Source organism: Candoia aspera, chromosome 10 (genome assembly GCF_035149785.1).
Source record: "Candoia aspera isolate rCanAsp1 chromosome 10, rCanAsp1.hap2, whole genome shotgun sequence".
Lineage (NCBI taxonomy): Eukaryota > Metazoa > Chordata > Lepidosauria > Squamata > Boidae > Candoia > Candoia aspera.
In genome coordinates this window covers 4,115,202-4,136,762 of record NC_086162.1, presented here as the reverse complement: position 1 = coordinate 4,136,762, position 21,561 = coordinate 4,115,202, and the positions used below count along the sequence as shown (strand labels likewise).

The following is a 21,561-nucleotide window of genomic DNA, read 5'->3' as shown; positions in this document are numbered from 1 at the left end:
AGCTCGACAATGACATTACAATGAACTGGTGCCTGCTTATTAATCCTGTTGCATATTAAATGAACGGTTTTTATGTGGCCGAAAATAACCAACGAAGCAGACTGAAATAAATTTGGCTTAAAGACTGGACTGCATCTCCAAGAGAACGCTCTGATCTCAAGAAACATTTATCCCAAGAAACATTTACCCTGTTTCAAAGGTCAAGCTGTTACTGGGGGTTTTCAATGCAACAAGAACAAAGACTTGCAGTCCCAACCGCGCAGGCGTCAGCCGTCCGCAGCGACCCGCCCAGCTGACGCGAGAGCGCAATTCCCAGACAGGCGGGAGCGGGAGCGGCTGCTCGACAGCACCACGTGCTCCACTTACGACAAAGAGATCTCGCCTGGCCCTGGCGCGCTTGCGCGCGGGGAAAAAGGGGCGGCGCCGTCCAGCTAAGACGGCGCCTGCGCCGCGGCTCCGGCGGCCTTGCGTTTCGACGAAGCGGCCCTGCGGTGCGCCTGCGCGGAGGGAGCCTCGGCGAGTCCTGCGCAGGCGCGGTCGGGCGTTGACTCGAGGAGCGGTTGGCGGCGGTCGCTCTTGGCGCGCGGCGGAAAGAAAGGCCGGAAGCGCGAGCGCGGTCGCCGCGTACCCCCTCCTTCCGCTTCCCGCCCCGGTGGCCCCGGCGCTCCGTCGGCGTGGCAACCCTGTTCCCTCGCGCGCCTTTGCCGCTCCTTCGGCCGCGGATGCAGCGCCGCGAGGACCTCGCCGCCGCCGCCGCCCGACTGGGCCGGCCTCCGGGCCCCGCCGCCGCGGCCCGCCTCCAGTCGCCTCAGGCGGCGGCTTCCCCGCGGAGGCCGGCGCGCGGCGGCGGGGGCGCGCGCGGGGCCCAGCCGCCGCCGCTCCTGCCGCCCTCGGCCACCGGCTCGGCCCCGCCGGCGCCCAGCGTCGCGCCCACTCCGCTGATGCCCGGCACCGGCTCCGCGGCCAAGGCCGAGCCCGAGAACAAGTACCTGCCCGAGCTGATGGCCGAGAAGGACAGCCTGGACCCCTCCTTCACCCACGCCATGCAGCTGCTGCAAGCAGGTGAGGCCAGGCGGCGCCGGGCGGGCTCGCGGGGCGGGCTACCCCGGCTCGCACGTGGGAAGGCGCCGTGCCGCTCCCTCGGGCGCGGCTGCCGGCGCCCACGGTCCCCGGGCGCGGCGGGGAGCCCCCGCTGCCTCCCCCTCGCTCCGTGATCGGGAGGGCGGATTCTAGGCTCAGAGCCCCGGGGCGGGAGCGGAAGAAGCTGTGCCTGTGGCTGGTGCGGAGGGCAGGGGCTTAGCCGTGAAACTGGTCAGTTTGTCCGGTCACAGAGCAGAACCCGCCGCCTGGCCCTTGTCACGCACTCCTTAGGGCTTTCCAAGGTTCCGTTTCAAAAAGATTTAGCCTGTGGGCTGTCTTGGAAGTATGACAGGTAATGCACCGAGTTGACGATACCCCAGATTGCCTCCTTAACCCAGCAATGCCAATACAAATGGTGGTGTAGCTATAGCTGTGAAGTGCTCAGCAATATAATTCTTTTACATGTATTGAAATCTTCCCGGTAAATGTAGGTTTAACACGGAAGATTCATTCGGAGTTAGGAACAGCAGTCCAACTCTAAGTTCCTAACAAACTTGGGTTAAGTTAGTTCTGGGTTGCCTGATTTTTATTTGCTTGACGGCTGGTACCTGAGATTCTTATGAAAATAAGTATTTCAGATGACAAAAATGTTCTGATTTTGATCTGTTTGAATGACTCACAATGCTGCATTCAATGAGGGACATATAAGCTTAGACTCATGTATTTGTGACCTCTCATGTTTGCGTACACAAACTGCACTTGTTTGTTATCCATCAAATTATCAGGCATCCAACCTTGAAATATAACAAGGTATATTTGAGCAAATCTCTCCATATTACAACATACAGTAAGCTTTTGTGGACTAGAATACAAACAGATTTAACCAAGGCCTAGGATCAAAAGGTTGATTTACCAAATAGTGTACAAAGATAAACAAATGACAAATTCAACACTTCTGTGCCTATAGTAATAACACAGAAGATTTTGATGAGTATATTTTTTGCACTTAGAAGACAAATGCATTCATTGTGGTGAAAGATTATGCCATAATGAATTGAGTAAGCTTAAGGTGCTTCGAGACACCTTTTGTGGCAATAGACTATTTCTCTGGTAAATCTTTCTGTTGGCTTCCGCTGCCAGAGACACTGCATTTTAACCTCTCCCAAACTGCTTTGCTTAAAAAAAAAAAACACCGCCAAAATAGGCTTGTACAGCAGTGAGATTGAGAGTTACTTAGGCAGTTTTCTACATAACAGCAAATGGGTAGATGTCGATGAAGAATATATTTTGTTCCTTAGATTGTGTAGTGTAGATGGTTGCACTTCCTAGCTGTCTTCTTCCCTTAGAAGAAGGGGATGACTCCTTTCTGGAGAATGTTAAAATCTTAGTTTGATCTGTGAAAGTACTTCCTTGTTGAGCTCCACTCTTTCAGCTGGAAACGTGATCCAGGCTATGGGGCCTTTCCCTTCCTGGTTTCCTTTGTGCTTTCCAAGCATTTAATTTCTTTCCGAGCAGTGCCGTGGCACCTTTTTTTCTAGGGGAGGTGTTTTTAACCCGTTTTCTCTCCAGCAAAATTTGTAATGACAATGGTTTTATCTGTTCCGAGGAATTATAATAGTTACACTAACAGTTGGTGTAGAAAAGCTGATGCTAATTTGTGGTCAGACATTGATTTAAAGAGACAGAACTAAGAATTCTTTTATGTTTTAGAGATTCTAAAGCAGATTTTCCAGTGTATCCTCTTCTCCCGCAGACAGACAGCTTTGTAATCTGTCTCTATGTCATTGCTATGCATATCTGCATTAATCCTTGTTTCATGGTTCCCCTGGAACCAAACAGAGTGGAATGGCAGTCTTTGTCTCACTAGCACCCCCTTCCCCATTTAATAGGATCTAATCACAACAGTGCAGCTGCTGTGCTTTCAGGATCCTCTTACATCAAGTGAATCCAACTGGCTGGAAATAACTAGTCAGAATGTAGAACAAAAGGCTAGGGTTTGTTACTGGCTTGTTTTTTTCTCTCAATAAGGTGGAAGTGTCCTTGCTCTGAGGACCAACTGAAACTCTATATCAGAGGCCGTGTATTTAAAGCAAATTAATTTCCTTCTCCAAACCAGTTGGAAGATCTGTGGTTTAATTTTGCTGGAAGATAGTGCTGTTTATTCATTTCCAGTTTTGTTTTATATTCTTATACATGAGCATAGGTTTTCTTAGTGCGGTGTCTATGGAGGCAATCGGACCCCCCACAACACTAAATTCTGTCTGCTGAAACGCTGATGTAAAACAAGCTATAGAAGAGTCATCCATGTTCTGACCCTTCTACAAAGAATCTGACTGTCCTCCTTTGCCAGCTCCAGCAGAGCCCCTTCAGATGTGCTGGATGTCATGCCTCAGTATCTTGGCCCTTTCAGACTAAGGGGACTAGGGATGGGAAAAGATGTAACCTGGTGTGTGTGTGTGTTCAGAGAAGGCAGCTCTAGGTTCATAGTTCATTTATTAATCATTTTATTTACCCTATATTGTTGGCTTCTAAAATTAACTTGACAGTCGTCATCCCTTCTCCACCAGCTGCCTGTTGTCCCCTGTTATCTCTTTGAGTTGCTAGAGGACAGAATATAATGATGTCAAAATTAATTCCCTTCTCAGGGTCTCGTGCCCTCTTTAAGGCTCGTTGCCCTTGACACTATCACTTGCCAGTTAAATTCCATTCCAGCCCATAATACATAGCATTGCTGGCTCAAGGACCCATGTATAGTTTTACTTCATTTTGTTTTATAACTGTTTATTCAGCTATAACTTGTTTATTCAGCTACAGTAAGCAAGCTTTTCCAACTCTATTTCCTTGTGTCCCTTGCTTTTGGACTATTTTTGAATGCTTTCTGCCCAAGTGTATCTCTACATACAGCATGTAAGTTGCATATCAAGGTAGGGCGGCTTATTTAGCCATTGGGCTGAATTGGTGGTGAACGTGGATGTCAGGAAGTGGATGCCAGCACCGGGTGGGATCCTGCCAGAGAGGGTGGGTGCCCTTGTCCCCCATTTCCAGGCATGCTGCCATATAGATATACTGTATGCACTTGCTTTATCTTCCAGAGGATAAGTTTGCAAACACCAGTCTGTTTCTTTTCTCACACCCTTTCACACATAGAGGTGCCCGGGCACTGTTCTCTCTGACAAATAGTTCCCAAAATTTTCCAACCCTGTACAGCAACTTGTCTTTAAAGCAACTTCTGTTAATATGATTGGAGGGTTTTTAAAAAGCCTAGTTGCTATGAGATGTTTTTTTCATGGGGAAACTGGGACAGGAGAAAGACAGCTTTTCTATTGCTGGCAGCATCTACCTCTGCTTGAAGGAGGCTCCCCCCCCCCCCCCGCTTCGTAGCCTTTAGGGTTAAAAATAGCCCCATTAGATCAACACAGTCCCTATTAAAGAATTGCTGATGGTTGAACACAGAAGGTTTTCCCTTTTCTAGCTGGGTTGAGATTGGAGGGAAGAATGGTGGAAAATCTGGTAGTCTTGCTTATTCCTGAAGATTTGGAAATAAGTCTTTATTTTTCTGAAACCAGAAAGCCTTCTCAATGTAGAAACATCAACATTCGGTTGCTCAGGACAAGCAATACTAAATTACTTCATCCTTGAGGGAACCCCGACTTTGACTATGGGCTCTCTTGTTGACTTTTGTAGAAGTTGCTCTACCTTTTAATCTGATTAGGCCTCAGAATGCAGTAATGTGTACCACAAGCTTTTTATTCTTGAACTGATCAGAAGCAAGTAACTGTTTTGTTTGCTCAAGGTAGCAAAGTTCATCTAAAGCTTTTAGCATTGAAAGGAATTCCTCCTCCTCACCCTTTCCAACTCCCATTAAATCCAGAAAAGAATAAAGCTGTGCAAAGGAGCCAAAAGGAAGCACTTGGCTGAAAAATAAAGTTTCAGACTCAGCATTATATGTATTGGATATTTTATAGCTATGCAAATTAAAATTGAATTCTTATAAATTCTCAATACATTTGTGAGGATATCACCGAGCCAAGAGCCAAATACACGTTTGAATTTAACGTATGATCTGTGAGCTGTTTTTGATCCAACTAAAATTCCTGATGTCTTATTTCTACAATGTGATCTTCCTCTCTGTTTTTTCCCCCTTCATTTCTTTTGGATTCCACTTCCATAGATCCTTCTTTCAGATTCCTTATCTCCGGGTAGTTCTGGGTTGGTTTGTGTCTTTCAACTGCTTGTATATCAGCTGGTCTGCTGCTCAAAATCTGCTGGCTGAAAAGTCTTTCTACATAATCTTCCTGGAGCATGGGTGAATGGGCCATGAGAAAGCATATTTTTGATTACCACGTGCAGATTCTGAGGTTCTCTGGGGCCTAGCCTGACCCTCTCTTCCTCTTTTTCACTGGATGGTGAGGACTTTATTCTGGCAGGCCTCTGCCTAACTGAATAAATTTGGTTTGTGTCTAATTTCTATCTGCGCAACATTTTTCATCTCATATGCTTTTTTTAAGTATTGTTGCTTTATTGTGATGTGGTTTAAGCCACCTTGAGTGATGGGTATGTGTTTGGAAAGTATATGATTCAGTATATAAATCGATAAATATAGACCCAGGCCTGTCTATATTTTTATTTTCCCTGAATAAAATTTTTATTTTCCCTGAATAAAATTACAATGATAGATAAATTGACAGCTTCCCTTACGAACTCTGGACTTCAGTTCAAGCTCTCTAAGCAACTGAACATTCTGGGTCTTCATACCAAACATCTGAAATCAATACGAATACTTTCATAAACTGTCTCATGTCAAAGGGTCAGGTTAATGTATAATTTATTTTTTAATGTTTTGGATCAAGGAGTTTTGCAAGCCAAACTATCAGGCTTTCAAAGCACAATAGCATATAATAAATAATAAAATATTATTATAAAACAAAATCCAAATTAAAAATCTTAATGACACGTCAGACATATTTACTAGGACTGTGCAAAGCATTTAAAAGAGGTCCTTTGCGGTGCAAATCATTTCAGCTTTTTCATTGTTTGCAAGACTCATGGCTGCTTCAGAAGCTGCTTCCGACTGTCTCCACGTGCATGTGCACACAAAGCCACTTTGCTTCACACTAATGCTAGATGAATACTCTCTTCTTTTTTCTTTTCTATGTACGTAATCCCATGATATTTCCTTAAAATGATTTGTGGTTGTCTGTTAGTAGTTGCTTAACCTAGCAAGTAACTTTTATTTCTTTCATTGGCACTGGTATCTAGAAGTTTCTTTTCTAGCGGCTATAGGAATGCTGTACATGACTGAGCCGTATATCTGGATCGTGAACTTGCTAATTTATGCACAGAAAATGGTGTTCTGTCCTAATTAACAAATTCTAGGGTGAGTGAGTAGGACTTGGAATTTAATATTGAATGCTTTACACTTTCAATGAATAGAATATTTTGCTTTTTTTAAAAAAAAACAACTTGATTTTAAACATAGAGTTTTTAGTAATAAATTGAAGATTGGATTAGGGTTTTTTGTCCTTGGCAAAACGTGACAGTGCAATATTTTCCTTAATATTTGGGCATTTCTTCAATCTGCACTTAATGTGCTTTTCATCTCTCAAGCTCATGAGTATAAGTTGTAAACTGCTGATTCAAACTGCTGCTTTCCCAATTCTGATCCTTTTAGGTATACGTACATCATGGCATCTGAATATCTTTTCCGAGGCCTTCATTGCAATCCTACCAAAGGCTAGTCTGGAAAATTTTTTGATGCTGTTTCCTTTACTGTTGTCAATCAAGGCAGATACTATCCACCACTTCAATATTTTCATTGTCAGTTTTAAGGCTGCTTGCTGTAACTGTTGCCATTAGTTTGGGTTTCTTTACATATAATCTTAGTCCTAATTTTTTTCACTGTAGTCCTTGACATTTATTATTAGAGCTTGCAGATTATTTGCATTTTCAGCATAATGACTTTTTGCTATGCTTTAATTTTATCCATTGTTCAGCAGGCATCAACAATAATGTATCTTGTTCCTTGCCCTTTTCTTAAACCAGCTTGAACATTGGTCATTTCCCTTTCCATGTAGGGTTCTAATCTGCTTTGGAAGAACCTGAGCATTATTCTGCTAGCATGCAAAATTAAGACTATTGTGTGATAGTTTGCACATTCTGTTAAGTCTCCTTTCTTTGAAATGGGTATGACTTTTCCTAGTCTATTGGCTACTGCGTCATTCTCCAGTTTTCCCAGCATAGTTTGGTTAGAACTTTTACTGATCCTTCTTCTATTGTTCGCCACATTTCTGTATGTATTCCATCAATTCCTATGGCCTTCTGACTTGCTAATGACAAGGTTACTGATCTAACCATATTCTAGTACTAGATTGATTGATTTTGTGCCATCACGTCACTGTGAACTCTTAGCAGCCACATGGATAGTTTTTTTCCATGACAATCTGTCCCTAAGGTGGTCTTTCAGGACTTCCAATAGAACACCCATCACCCCTGCAACTGAGTTCATCCACCTTACTGCTGGTCCCAGCGTTAGAGCCTTCTCTAGGGAGCTGGGTCTTCACGTAATGTATCCAAAGTAGCACAATTGAGTCATTTATCCCTGGAATGAGAACTCTGGATTGATTTGTTCAATGATCCGTTTGTTTGCTTTCCTGACTGTCCACAGTATTCTCAGGAGTTCTAGTATTACAGTTTCTTGTAAACAGGGAATATCTTCTAAGATTTTTGAATGTTGACTTATAAACTATATAAATTTCAGCGTACTCCTTCCATCTTTGATATTCTTTGAATAAGTTATTGTCTGTTCATTGGCATCCTTTAGCATACCAATTCAAGGTTGAAACCTCCTTGTGAATTTGGAGATTTTTTGGAAGACTTTACTTGTTTCTCCTTTCTGTGTCTGTCTTTGATGTCTGTCTGGACGTTGTTGAAATACTGCTTCTTGTCTTTTCTATGAAATTCCTCATTGGATTTCTTCCTAATATTTTTTTGTCTGCCTTGGCCTTAACTTCTCTTCTCTTCTTGGTGCTTTCTACTGCAGTATCTGTTCTAATGTCCCTGCTGTTTATTTCATCTGTTCTGCGTCTTTAGCAGCCTCTTTTCATATTCGTCCTCCACACCTTCTTTGATTTCATTCCATGGCTTCTCTGGTTCCCCACCAATGAAGTTCAGGACTTCAAAACAATTCCTGATGTTCTTCTTGAAAACGGGGGTGATCTGCACAAGATTATATTGTGGAAACTGGTTGGCTTTGTTTGTCTAACTTGACTTGGAACAGTTTTGTGATCTGTTCTACAATCACCCCCAGATCACGTCTGAGTTTCCATCTCTTTATATCAACAATATAGTCAATTTGATTTCTGTGCACTCTTATGATGTCCATGTGTATAGGTGGTTTTTGTGTTGTTTAAATAACATGTTAGCAATAAAATAATTGGATTGGTGGCCATGCAATCCAACTATGCTTCCTTCCTTATTGTTTCCAACACTAGCATGGACATCTGGCTTGCACGTCCCTGTCAATTTCAGATTGAACTCGACCATAAAAGTCACCAGTTCCTTTTTCTGCACTGGTGGTTGGAGCATAAGTTTGGATACCCATCATATTAGAGTGTTGTCTGCAAAGTCTAATTCATATGATGACTGCTTTGTACCCAAGTAATGTGTTTGTTATATCTTTCCTGACTATAAAAGCAATCCCATTCCTTTTTTGTTTTGTTTTGTTTTTATATCACATCCTGAGTGGTAAACAGGAGGGTCTTCTGGCTGAAAATGTCCAGTTTCAGTCTATTTCATGTTGCTGATGCAAGATATCAATGTGTAGTTGAGTCACTTTGTCTTCTACTGTGATGAGCTTTCTCACGTCTGCCCTTCCATTCCATGTTCCCACTTTAATTCTGTCTTTGCAGCTTCAGATGTTCTTTTCCTGCATGGCAGCCTCAGCAACTAGTTGTCCCAAAGGCTTGAATCTAGCCACATCATAAACACCATTAGTATTCTGAAAGATCCTCAGTTCTTCCTCAGGATGAACACCATCCAACCTGAGGGGCCCATCATCTGGCACTCTATCATCAGTCACTTCACCTTGTCTATCTGTGTTTTTTGATAAAATACAGGGTTTATCGTTTATGTGTTATGTGTCATGAAATGGTCCCTTTGCTGTTGTCACCAAAAGGTTCATCTCCCTTCAGCATCTTCCTTTGTTACTGCTGCCTAGATGTCTCCTTGCTTTAGCTGGGCAACTGGGGTGACCTTCATGCTGTGGGTGACCCTGCTGGGAGTATATATAGTATATATACAGTGTGTGTGTATATTTTTCACACACACACACATGCACACACACATATATATATATTCATTCCCCAGCATCCTTCACACATCCCTTCTGGGAACATTCCACCACCACAGTAAGACAACACAGCAGGACTGGGGTGGGGCAGGGAACAGACACTGTGGACGTCTATGTCATATAAGTAGTTTTTACTGGGTACATACTGAGTAGTTGTAATCGATCATAGCTTTCTAGTACTAGAATGGGGGTGCTCTGACAGTAAGTGCAGTCCTGAATAATCTTGCAGAAATCTCCCAGAAGGTGGTATATTCGAAGCACCTGCCACCTACAATGAGTGAGTCTGGTTATTCTGTTGTGTTGTATCTGACTTCCCTACCTGCAGAGATGTAGGTTTTTTAGAAAATTTTGAATTGGAAAAATTTCCTAGGCAAACAAGTATTATTTCACTTAGCATCTTCATCTCACTGCCTGCCTCCTTTCTCCACAGCTTTTCTAGCTGCCTCTCCCCTCCCCTGTATCTCAGTCATTGGGACAGCAATCACCTGAGAACCAAACATCATACACCTTTGAACTCTCAAGCTTGCCTGAAGCCTCCAGAAAATGTTCCATTTCACATGTCCATTCCACGACTTTGCCTAGGCATCTCCTGTTCATTCCTGGCAGAGCCAGTAGTGCCACCCTAGAATGTCTTTTCCAGACAACTACACCTTGATTAGCTTTTTAGCAGCAAGAGGTAGACTTCTGAACTAAAAAAGTAAAAGCACTTGGAAAACGTCTGTGCTTACCTGCATCCTTCTGAAAGTTTCCTCTTGTGTTTGCTTTGAATTTTTTGAAGCACGTTTGTTCAGGAACAGCACAATGGACTTGCTTTCGATTGTGGCCAGTTTGTCACTTTGAGTGAGAAAGACGGTAGTTGAAGCCTACAAGCTTTGTTGTTCCCGCGCTGTTTTCAGAGACTAAGAATATCTGTTATCAGGAACTTTAATTGGCCCAGTTCATTCTGGAAATTCTGAATTCACACCACTATAGCAAGACTGTTGCCTTTTAAAGTAACCTTTGTTTTACCACATAAATGGGTAATTTCCTTTCAAAATACTGTGATTTAGTTATTCTACTCAGGATAATTTCTGTGCATGGATGGTTTAACAAAGTTTAATGCCTTGTGATTTTTTTAAACAATGTGTTTATTATTTCGAGGCCGCCTGACTGCATAACAACTCTGGGCAGCTTACCAATAAAAAATTAAAAGAAAGCAAAATCTATCAAGATGAGAAAGAGGACAGCTAATTGGAAACCACATTTCCAAAAGCCAAGCAGTTAACAACCAACCAAAGGAGTTCAACCCTTATCCCAGCTCAGAGCTTGGGAAAGCAACCAGGTCCTAAGCAGTTTGTTAAAAGTTAGAAGAATGAGAACAGTATGAATCTCCAGAGGGTTGTCATTCCGCAGGATAGCAGCCATTAGTCATGCTTCCCAGGTCCCACAAGATGACATTGCTTAATAGACAGGACCTAGACTGTGCCCATTCTAGCTTACCTGACGGGACAGGCGAAAAGTTGCGGAGACAGAGTCCCTCAAGTAACCAGGCCCTATGCCATATAGGTGCGATTCAAGGTGTTGGTTATCACCTTTAAAGCCCTACATGGCACGGGGCCAGGCTACCTGAGGGACCATCTCATCCCCATCACATCGGCCTGTCCCACCCGGTCATGCAGAGAGGGCATGTTTTGGACCCCGTCCATAAAAGAGTTCCATCTGGCGGGGTCTCGGAAGTGAGCCTTCTCTGCAGTAGCTCCCGCTCTTTGGAACATCCTTCCCCCAGAGGTAAGATGGGCCCCCTCGCTCCTGAACTTTCGTAAGGAGCTAAAAACCTGGTTCTGTCATCAGGCATGGAGCGGGACAGGGAACAGTCATTCGTGGGGATGGCTAGCACCCTAGAAGGACCTTTTACGCTCACGGACTGAGATACAACCTCAGCCATCCGGATTTTCTTACATATTATATTTTATTGTCATATTTATATTTATATATTTATATTCATTGTCTTATATGGACATTGAATTTTAAACTTTTCTTGTAAACCACCAGAGTCCCTCCTTGTGGGGGGAGATGGGCAGTGTTAAAAAATTTGATAAATAAATAAATAAATATAGGGCTTTGTAGGTCATAACCAGCACCTTGAATCACACCCAGAAGCAAACTGGCAATCAGTACAGCTCATGAAGAAGGGTATCATGTGTGTATACCAAGGCACACCCCTCACTTCTGATGCTGCTGTATTCTGGACCAGTTGAAGTTTCCAAATGGTCTTCAAGGGCAGCCCCATGTAAAGCGCATTGAAAGAGTTGAGCCATGAGGTGACTAGGGCATGAGTGACTGTCTGAAGGCCTCTGAATCCAGGAAAGGGCACAACTGGTGCAACAAATGGAGCTGTGCAAAGACCTTCTGGGCCACAGCTACCATTGGCTCATTGAGCAGGAGCTGTGAGTCCAAGAAGACCCCCAGATTGCACACCAGTTCGCATGGGGAAGTGCAACCCCATTAAAAATTAAAGATGGAGCATCCGTATAACCAGAGGGATCAGACAAGCAAAGCTACTTGGTCTTGTCAGGATTGAGTTTCAGTCTGTCCCTCTCCATCCAGTTCTGCACAGCTTCCAGGCACTGGATCAGGACTTTGACTGCATTACTTGGTTGGCCTGGGGTCAAGATGTACAACTGGAGATCATCAGCGAATTAATGATACCTGATCCCAAACAGACAGGTACTTTTTATTCTTTTTTCTGAAAAAAAAAATTCACCATGCTTCAAGTCCTATGAAAATGAATATAACATTCAAACGCCTGAACATCTGAAGAAGGACTGTCCAAGGTTACAAGAAAGAGAAAGAAGTAAAGTTAGCAGATCAGCTTCTCTGTTTTAGTTTTTAATTAGGGTTTTCCTTGTTCCTTGTCTGTACCTCAAAAATTTTAATGGGCCTGGTATTCTCATTGTTATGTTCATTTTTGTTTGCTCTTAAAGCTTCTGCTTGGGTACATTCACTCTTACACCTTAGGAAACAATTCCTGTATTTGGACTTCCGGGGAAGAAATGAAGATGGGTCTGTGAAAACTGGATTCGACAAGCATGGCAGCATGAAGAGCCAGTGAGTAGGCCTGCTCTTCATAATTCCTCTCCAGACAAGGAGAGGACTTGAGATCACCCACAAGGGCTCCAGACAGCTGCTCCTCATGAGGAGACTGCAAGACAGCGGTCTTTGGTGGATTTAGGGTTCTGGGAGATGAAGGAATAGCCATCTTGTTCAAACTGCAGTCAGCGCCTTTAAAAGGACACTGGATTTGCATACTTCCTTTTCTAATCACTTTTGGAAATTGCTTGTTAACTGCTTTTCAGCTATTAGGAACCTTTGGATTGCGATGTTTTACAGCACCGAGTGAGTTTCCTTCAATCCTTACCAAAAGAAGTTTTAAATGCAAGTTTAAGGACTTAAAAAAAAATCTGAAAGAAACAACAGAAGGGCGATAAAACTTTGATTTTAGAAAATTATAAATGGACTAAGGGTCCAGATAAATTTGAAATAAGATTTTGGAATTAAGTATAAGAATCCTTCCCATGGGAAAATGCTTTTGTTTTGAATTCTTTAAAAAAAAATAACAAGGCTTTAAAAATTGGACACTAGAGGGAACTTGGAGGAACTGAAGATTACAATTAAAGGAGAAGAACACTCAAACTTGACTTGCTAATACAAAATGAAGCAAAATACTTTAACATTGGACATATTGATGGATATTCTTAAACCATGGACCCAGAAGTTAATTTTAAGAGTGTCTGCCTCTATAAACAGACTATGTTTAAAAGATGTTATGGAAGAGGAACAGATTTTACCAGACAAGACTGAGGCTGATCTGAAAGTGGATTTTAAAATGACAGGCTCCAAGAATGATATGGAAGATGTTACACAGGACATACAAAAGAAACTGGTGGATGTTGTAATAATCAAAAGGAATATACAAATAACAAACCAAGAGAGTGACCTGGATAATTTTCCTATATTGGATTTTCAAAACAGGCTTGTTAAAGCTTTGAAGAATTTTAAAGGGGCAAAGAAAAAACGAGAAGAAATCAAGTTCTAGGACATTATTTGAAGGGGCTAAAGATCAAGATTGTTAGAAGTGAAACCAAGGACTATGAAGTTGGTGCATTTGTTTTGTTGTTTATTCGTTTAGTCGCTTCCGACTCTTCGTGACTTCATGGACCAGCCCACGCCAGAGCTTCCTGTCGGTCGTCAACACCCCCAGCTCCCTCAGGGACGATTCCGTCACCTCTAGAATATCATCCATCCACCTTGCCCTTGGTCGGCCCCTCTTCCTTTTGCCCTCCACTCTCCCTAGCATCAGCATCTTCTCCAGGGTGTCCTGTCTTCTCATTATGTGGCCAAAGTATTTCAGTTTGGCCTTTAATATCATTCCCTCAAGTGAGCAGTCTGGCTTTATTTCCTGGAGGATGGACTGGTTTGGTGCGTTTGATCAGGGTTAAAACAGATACGTTGTTGTCTCTGGTAACCCTTGATGGACTTTTGTTGCTATCAGGACTGAAGTGACGAGGCTTTAAGGATTTGTTTATAGATAAGGGATTGGATATGGGACGAAGAGACCTTTTGTTTTGTTTTAAGAGGAAGTGAAAAGTTACCAAAATCGTTTATACTTGTTGTGATGAAATCATCTTTTTTTTTACTATATTATTTTTTTTCTGTTTTTCTTTCTATTTTTTCTTTTCTGCACCTTCTATTTTTTTCTTTTTCTTTTCTTTTTTTTTTATCGTATGGCATAGCAGTTCGGTGTTCTTGCTGCTTTTTTTCTTGCTGGGAAATCCATGTGAGGTCCAGCAGCCAGATGTGTAGACTGTTTAGCCGTGACAAATCACGTTGCCTGGGGTGCACCATGAGGAGGCTAGTCTGCGTTGCACCGAGTTGGGCTGGGAGAGAGCGACTGGCCCAAGGTCACCCAGCCGGCTTTCGTGCCCAAGGCGGGACTAGAACTCTCCTTCCACACCTGATTGGCTCTGGGGCTGAGAAAGAGGGACTGGCCCCAGGTCACCTGGCTGGCTTTCATGCCCAAGGCGGGACTAGAACTCTCCTACCACACCTGATTGGCTCTGGGGCTGAGAGGGAGGGACTGGCCCCAGGTCACCTGGCTGGCTTTCATGCCTAAGGCGGGACTAGAACTCACGGTCTCCTGGTTTCTAGCCCAGCACCTTAACCGCTAGACCAAACTGGCTCTTTTCTTTTTCTTTTTTTTCTTTTTTAGTATGCATTAGTTTTTATTGTTGTAAATTATAATCTTTAATAATAACATTACTATTTAAAAAGGAAACAATTCTGTATTTAAACTTCTACCCCAATATTGTTGTTATTATTTCAGTTTTAAAATATAGCAATAATGGCACATAGGGGAAATAGAAAAATCTTTTGCATCTTTTGTCTCTTACCTTTTGGACTGAATTAAGTTGAAATCTCTTGGAGGTTAGAAGGTATCACACAGTCAATATGCTTAATATGGAATATAAATAGAGCAAATGCCCTCCAGAAATAGAAGAAGATATTTGATTATTTGAAGAAATTAAAGCTGGATTTAATTTGTCTATAAGAAATAATATAAGAAAAAATGTTTGATTTATAAACATTTGGGAGAAGAATTTATCTCAGTGGTACAAGCAGTTGTATAAATCCACAATTGCAACCAAAAATGAACAATAAAGGAAATTTGTGAAGCTATGAAGAAGATGAGTAAAGGTAAAGCCCCTGGTCCAGATGGACTACTGGCTTCTTCTTATAAACATTTTGAATATGAACTTCTACAAGTTTTGCAAAAAGTGATGAATTCTATTTTAGATAATGGAAAGATACCGGATAGCTGGACAAGGGCAAATATAGCATTGACCCCCAAAGAAAGACAAGACTTGACTTTATGGAAAAATTATAGCTCAATATCATTATTGAACAATGATTATAAAATATTCACAATGACTCTATCCGAAAGGTTGAAAAAAGTTTTACAAGATTTTATCCATGAAGATCAATGTGGCTTTTTTCCTAAGAAATACTTAAGAGACAATATTAGAAATTTTCTCAATATATTAGAGTATTTGGAGCAACACAATGAAAAAACAGGCTGCTTTAATATTCTTTGATGCTAAAAAAGCTTTTGATAATTTAAATTGAATTGTTTAAATTTTGATAATTTAAATAATTTAAGCTGCTGCTCTGTAATGCCAGGTCAATAAACAACAAGGCCCCCCTCATATGTGACTTGATCATAGAAGAAGGGGCAGACCTGGCGTGTATTACTGAAACCTGGCTGGGCATTGAAGGAGGTATTGCTCTTTCGGAGATATGCCCGGCTGGGTTTCGAGTCTGGCATCAGCCGCGACCTCAGGGCAGGGGAGGAGGGGTGGCTGTTGTCATCCAAGAATTCCTAGTGGCCGTCAGGGGTCCTGCTCCACAAGTGGCCAGGTGTGAGACCCTGTTCTTCAAGCTGGGTTCCTGAGAACAGTTGGGAGTGTTGCTACTGTACCAGCCTCCCTGCTGTGTAGCAACCTCCTGCCTGAGCTGCTGGAGGCCGTCTCAGGTTTGGCAGCGGAGTTCCCCAGGCTTATAGTGTTGGGGGACTTCAATCAGCCTTCCCTGGGGCAGGCCTCGGAAGCAGCCCGGGAGTTCATGGCAGCCATGGGCCTGTTCCAAATTATTCAGGACCCAACTAGAGATAGTGGCCTCACCCCAGACTTAGTTTTCTTGTCGGAGCAGTGGCAAGATGATCTGAGGGGAGAATTACATCTTTCCCCTTTGTCATGGTCAGATCATGCCCTGGTGGCCTTGAGATTCTCTCGTGCCGCCCCCCTCCGCAGGGAGGCAGGACCTATTTGATTGGTCCACCCCCGGCGACTGATGGACCCGGCTGGGTTTCAGAGGGAGCTGAGGGTTATACCCGATTCTCTCCTGCACAGTCCAGCGGAGGCCCTGGCTGCTGCCTGGAATAGGGAGGCGGCCAGAGCCTTGGACAGGATCGCGCCTGTGCAGCCTCTCTTGCTGACCCAAACCCAGCACTCCCTGTGGTTTATGGAGGAGTTAAGGGTTTTGAAGAGGGTTAAGAGATGCCTAGAGCGCCGCTGGAGGAAGACAAAAAACGAACCCGACCGAACACAAGCTAGAGCCGCGATCCTGTCCAAGGCGGTAAGAGCGGCGAAGCGCCAGTACTTCTCAGCTCTTATTGCGTCCGCAGAATGCTGCCCGGTGGCCCTGTTTAAGATTACCCGATCCCTTTTAGGGAAAGGGGAGTCAGACATCCATCTACAGGGCCGTGCAGAGGAATTTTCGGGGCACCTGCAGGATAAAATTGCTCAGATCCGGACCAAGTTGGACTCCAAGTGTGAGACAGAGTCAGAGGAGATACCCAGGGAACATATTTCCCAGGTTATCTGGGACCAGTTCAATCCTGTTGAACCCGAGGAAGTGGACAGGATCCTTCGGACTGTAAATGCTACCACGTGCCAATTAGACCCATGCCCCTCCTGGCTGGTGAAAGCAGCGCGGGAGGTGACATGTGGCTGGGTCCAGGCGATGGTAAACACATCCTTGAGAGAGGGGGTGTTCCCAGCAGCCTTTAAGGAAGCGCTAGTGCACCCCCTCCACAAGAAACCATCACTGGACCCTACTATACTGAACAATTTTCGCCCAGTCTCCCACCTCCCTTTTTTGGGGAAGGTGGTTGAGAAAGTGGTGGCTTTGCAACTCCAGAGGATTCTGGGTGAAACGGATTATCTAGATCCCTTTCAGTCAGGTTTCAGGCCTGGTTATGGGACAGAAACGGCATTGGTCGCACTTACAGATGACCTCTGGCGGGAGCGAGATGGAGGCAGTGCATCCATACTTGCTCTTCTTGACCTCTCAGCGGCTTTTGATACCATCGACCATGGTATCCTTCTGGACCGACTTAGGGAGTTGGGGGTGGGCGGCGTTCTGTGCTGGTTCACCTCCTTCCTCCAGGGTCCCATGTTGATAGGGAGGGAGAGATCCGGCCCACGGCCCCTCCTTTGTGGGGTGCCACAGGGTTCAGTACTCTCGCCACTCCTTTTTAGCATCTACATAAAACCACTGGGCGAGATCATCCGTCACTACAGGGTGAAGTATCATCGATATGCAGATGATACCCAATTATACATCTCCATCCTGGGTGAAGTAAGTGATGCTGTGGCCACCCTTTCCGAGCGCCTGGGGGCTGTGGGGCCTGGATGGGGGACGACAGGTTGCGGCTGAACCCAGGGAAGACGGAGTGGCTGTGGATTAATGGCTCCTCGATTTCTGGGAAATTGTCATCTTTAGTTCTGGATGGGGTTGCACTGCCCCAGACAGACCCGGTGCATACCTTGGGGGTCCTCCTGGACTCACGGCTCCTGCTCGAAGAGCAGGTGGCAGCTGTGGCTAGGAGAGCCTTTGTGCAACTTCGGGTTGTGCACCAGTTACGCCCCTTCCTGGAGCAAGAGGCCCTTCAAACGGTCACTCCTGCCCTGGTTATCTCCCATATAGATTACTGCAATGCGCTCTACATGGGGCTACCCTTGAAGAGTATCCGGAAGCTACAGCTGGTGCAAAATGCAGCCTCGCGGATGATCTTGGGTTTCTCAAGATCAGCACACCTCACTCCTTTGCTCCGCGACCTGCATTGGTTGCCAGTATGCTTCCAGGTCCAATTCAAGGTGTTGGTTATCACCTTTAAAGCCCTATATTTCACAGGTCCAGGTAACCTAAGGGACCGTCTCCTCCCCATCACATCAACCCGTCCCACCCGGTCGTGCAGAGAGGGCATGCTTACAGACCCTGTCTGCAAGAGAATTCCATCTGGCGGGGTCCAGGAGGCGGGCCTTCTCTGCAATAGCACCTGCCCGTTGGAATACCCTTCCCCCGGAAGTGGGATTGGCTCCCTCCCTCCTGGACTTTAGGAAACAGCTAAAGACCTGGTTCTGTAATTATGCCTGGGGCGGGAGAGAGTAGCCATTCTTCTGCCTGCAAATCATAAAGAACTTCCAGCCATCAAGATTTTTATTATATTTGTATTTTGTATTATAGTGCTTTACAGTTTTCTATTTTTATTTATGTTTTATTGTAAACCGCCCAGAGTCCCTTTTGCGAGATGGGCGGTGATAAATTTGATTAATAAATAAATAAATAAAATTGGACTTTTCTGTTTAAACTTTGGAGGACGTGGACTTTGGCGAGAACTTTTTTACATGGGTGAAATCAATATATACTTCACAAGTGGCACAAACTATTGTGAATGGGGGAGTTGACCAAACCCTGTGAAATACAGAAAGGAATGAGGCAGGGATGTCTGCTTTCACCATGGCTATTCATTCTGGCACTTGAAGTTTGGAATAGAAATATAAGACAAAGTGAGAAAATTTCTGGAGTGAAAGTTTAAAAAAGAAGTGTATAAATTAAGGGCATTCGCCATGATTTGGCTTTAATTCTGGGAAACATTCTAGAAGGGATAAATACACTAATGGAAAAACTAAGGGGATTTGGTGCATTGGCTGGATTTAAAATTAATAAGGAGAAAACAAAGATTTTGACAAAGAATATGAAGATGAAAAATCAGAAATAATTGTTTGCAAAATCTGGGTTTCAGATTGAGAAAAAAGTGAAATATTTAGGCATTATGATTAATATGAATTGTATGTTATTTCAAAATAATTATGCTAAGATACAGAGTGAAATTAAGAAGGACTTATTAAGGTGGGAAAAGCTACAATTATTGTTGGGAAGAATTTCTGTTGTAAAGATGAATGTGTTACCCAGAATGTTGTTTTTATTCCAGACAATACCTGTTTTGAGAAATGATGTACCCTTTAAATAATGGCAAAAAGATATATCCATATGTATATGGCAGGGGAAGAAACCAAGGGTTAAATATAAGATCCTCCAAGGTGTAAAGGAAAGAGGACTGGGATTTCTGCTGCCTGATTTTAAATTGTATTTTGCTGCCTGCTGTTTGGTTTGGTTTGGATGAAGGGCTGTTGTTAAGAAATAAGAGATAGTTAGAATTAGAAGGACGTGGCCTGAGGTTTGGGTGGCATGGTTTTTTATGCTATGATAAAGTTAATGTAGACTTCAAAAATCATGATTAGGAATGCCATATTACGAATATGGAATAAATATTCCATATTCCAGTTATTCCAATAGATAATTTTCAGGCTATGCCTGAAAATACTTTTGTCGGTCTTGGCTCAAGAAGTGTCTTATAGAAAAGAAACTGCGGGCAAAGAAAAATGGTTAACATATAAAAAGACTAGTTAGTACAGAAAAATGGAGTTGTTAATGGGAAGAAGGAAACCATGATACGTTATTTGGGAGGGCAGAAATGGTAATAACTATGTTTGTAACTGCAACGAAGTAGATCAGAAGTCATTTCTTTAGGTATTTTTCTTTTTCTTTCTCCTTTCTTCTTTACTTTCCTTAACTTTTACTATTTCTCATCTTTTACCTTTTCATATCTCTTTCTTTTAATTTTTTCTTTAAATTTCCATAGTTTTTAATCCCATATAAAATTCTCTCTATATCTCTATCTATATATAGTATATGGAAGACCCTGAAGATATGGCTCTGCCACTGTACCTGGGGGTCCCGCAATGGTGGGGAGCTCGTAGAGTGGCTGCTGTAGAATGAATTCTGCTGCTGATCAGGATTTTGTGTTTTAAGTTGATTATGGATAGCTTTTTTTATGCTTGTATATTGCTTTTAACTTGTTGGTACTGTGTTTACCTTTTGTGAGCCACCCAGAGTCACTTAGATGATATAGGTGGACATGCAATTCGAAATAATCATGTGTTTGGCCCCCTGATATAGGGGCTTATGTGAAAGTGTAATGATGGAGGGAGGTCTCAGCAAGCTGCTTCTTTGTGCCAGCCATTTTGCAAGTCATGCACTTCATTTTGATGGTAGAAGTCAACTGCTGTCTCAACTGAAGCCTGGTTTGCCTTTTTTTTTTTTTTTTTAGAAATTGACAAAATTCAAAAAGGTGAATCGAAGAAGGATGAAGAAGAGACCTATCTGGACTTATTTTCTCATAAAAACATGAAGCTGAAGGAACGGGTTCTTATACCAGTCAAGCAGTATCCCAAGGTGAGATACCTGTAACATCTGCAAAAGGATTAACTTCACTTTCTGCTACCTTGCTTTATGCCCACCTTCCTGATTACAAAACTGCAACAATTCTATTAGCATAAAGCTGTCCTGAACCGGATGTTTCCCAAATATGTTGGACTAGAACTTACATTGGCTACAGTTGTAGAGGAAGGGAAGCCTCAGAAAATAAATTTCAAAGGAAGGAAAAAAGTGGGCTGAGGAGCAGGGAAGGAGGTTGGCATCAGCACCCATTCCTATGGTGACCTGAGCACAGTGAATGCACTACTGGCAGAATCGAGTCAGGGCAGGTGGCTGAAAGGATGAGAAGAAGGGAGGCTGGCAATCCAAAATATCCATATAGGTCTAGAAGGGAACAGGGCAAATGGTCACCATAATAACAGGGCAGAATAAAATACTGGAAAACCAGGAAAAAAGATGAGGGCAGTGTGGAATTCTAAGATATGAGGACTTGGATAGGGAGGAAGACAGAAAAAAGTGTAGCTTTTCAATATGTAACTCACAAGGAAATGCTGCTCTAGACAGTTGTTGTTTTCTCCTAATTGTGTCCTAAACCTGAACTTGGTTCTGTTCTTTTAGGTCTTAATGTAAGTTTGGTAGGGAAGAATAAATAGTGCAGCAGATACTAATTTGGAAGGATTATGACATTTGGTGAGTAAATTATGTGTTCAGAATTGAGGCAGAATTCTCCTTCAATGTGGTATCAAAGTTACTCTTCAGAGAGTTGACTTGTTCCTTTCCTGCCTATACAAAAATTCAGAATGTTTCTTTTTCTCTCTGGTTGGAATTCTGAAGTCAGCACAGTAACTAGTTAAAGTTGTATTTGCTACCCACTGTCATGTCAACTAAGGAAAGGTATCTTTTCTTTCAGTTCAATTTTGTTGGGAAGATACTGGGTCCCCAAGGCAACACCATCAAGCGATTACAGGAGGAAACTGGTGCAAAGATTTCTGTCCTAGGGAAGGGATCAATGAGAGACAAGGCAAAGGTAGGACTCC

At 43.1% G+C, this 21,561-nt stretch overlaps 1 protein-coding gene across 2 annotated transcripts in view; it reads left to right on the top strand.

Annotated features, from left to right (window-relative positions):
• Positions 1–539: 539 nt before the first annotated feature.
• KHDRBS1 (KH RNA binding domain containing, signal transduction associated 1) overlaps positions 540–21,561 on the top strand; it is a 34,258-nt gene continuing 13,236 nt past the window's right edge. The window contains exons 1-3 of one of the 2 annotated variants that reach the window (XM_063311912.1): positions 540–1,062; positions 20,418–20,542; positions 21,435–21,551. In XM_063311912.1, the coding sequence (XP_063167982.1) occupies positions 723–1,062; positions 20,418–20,542; positions 21,435–21,551 (582 nt within the window). In that variant the 5' untranslated portion in view covers positions 540–722. The remainder of the gene's footprint in view (positions 1,063–20,417; positions 20,543–21,434; positions 21,552–21,561) is intronic. The other variant, XM_063311910.1, reaches the window with a different exon arrangement.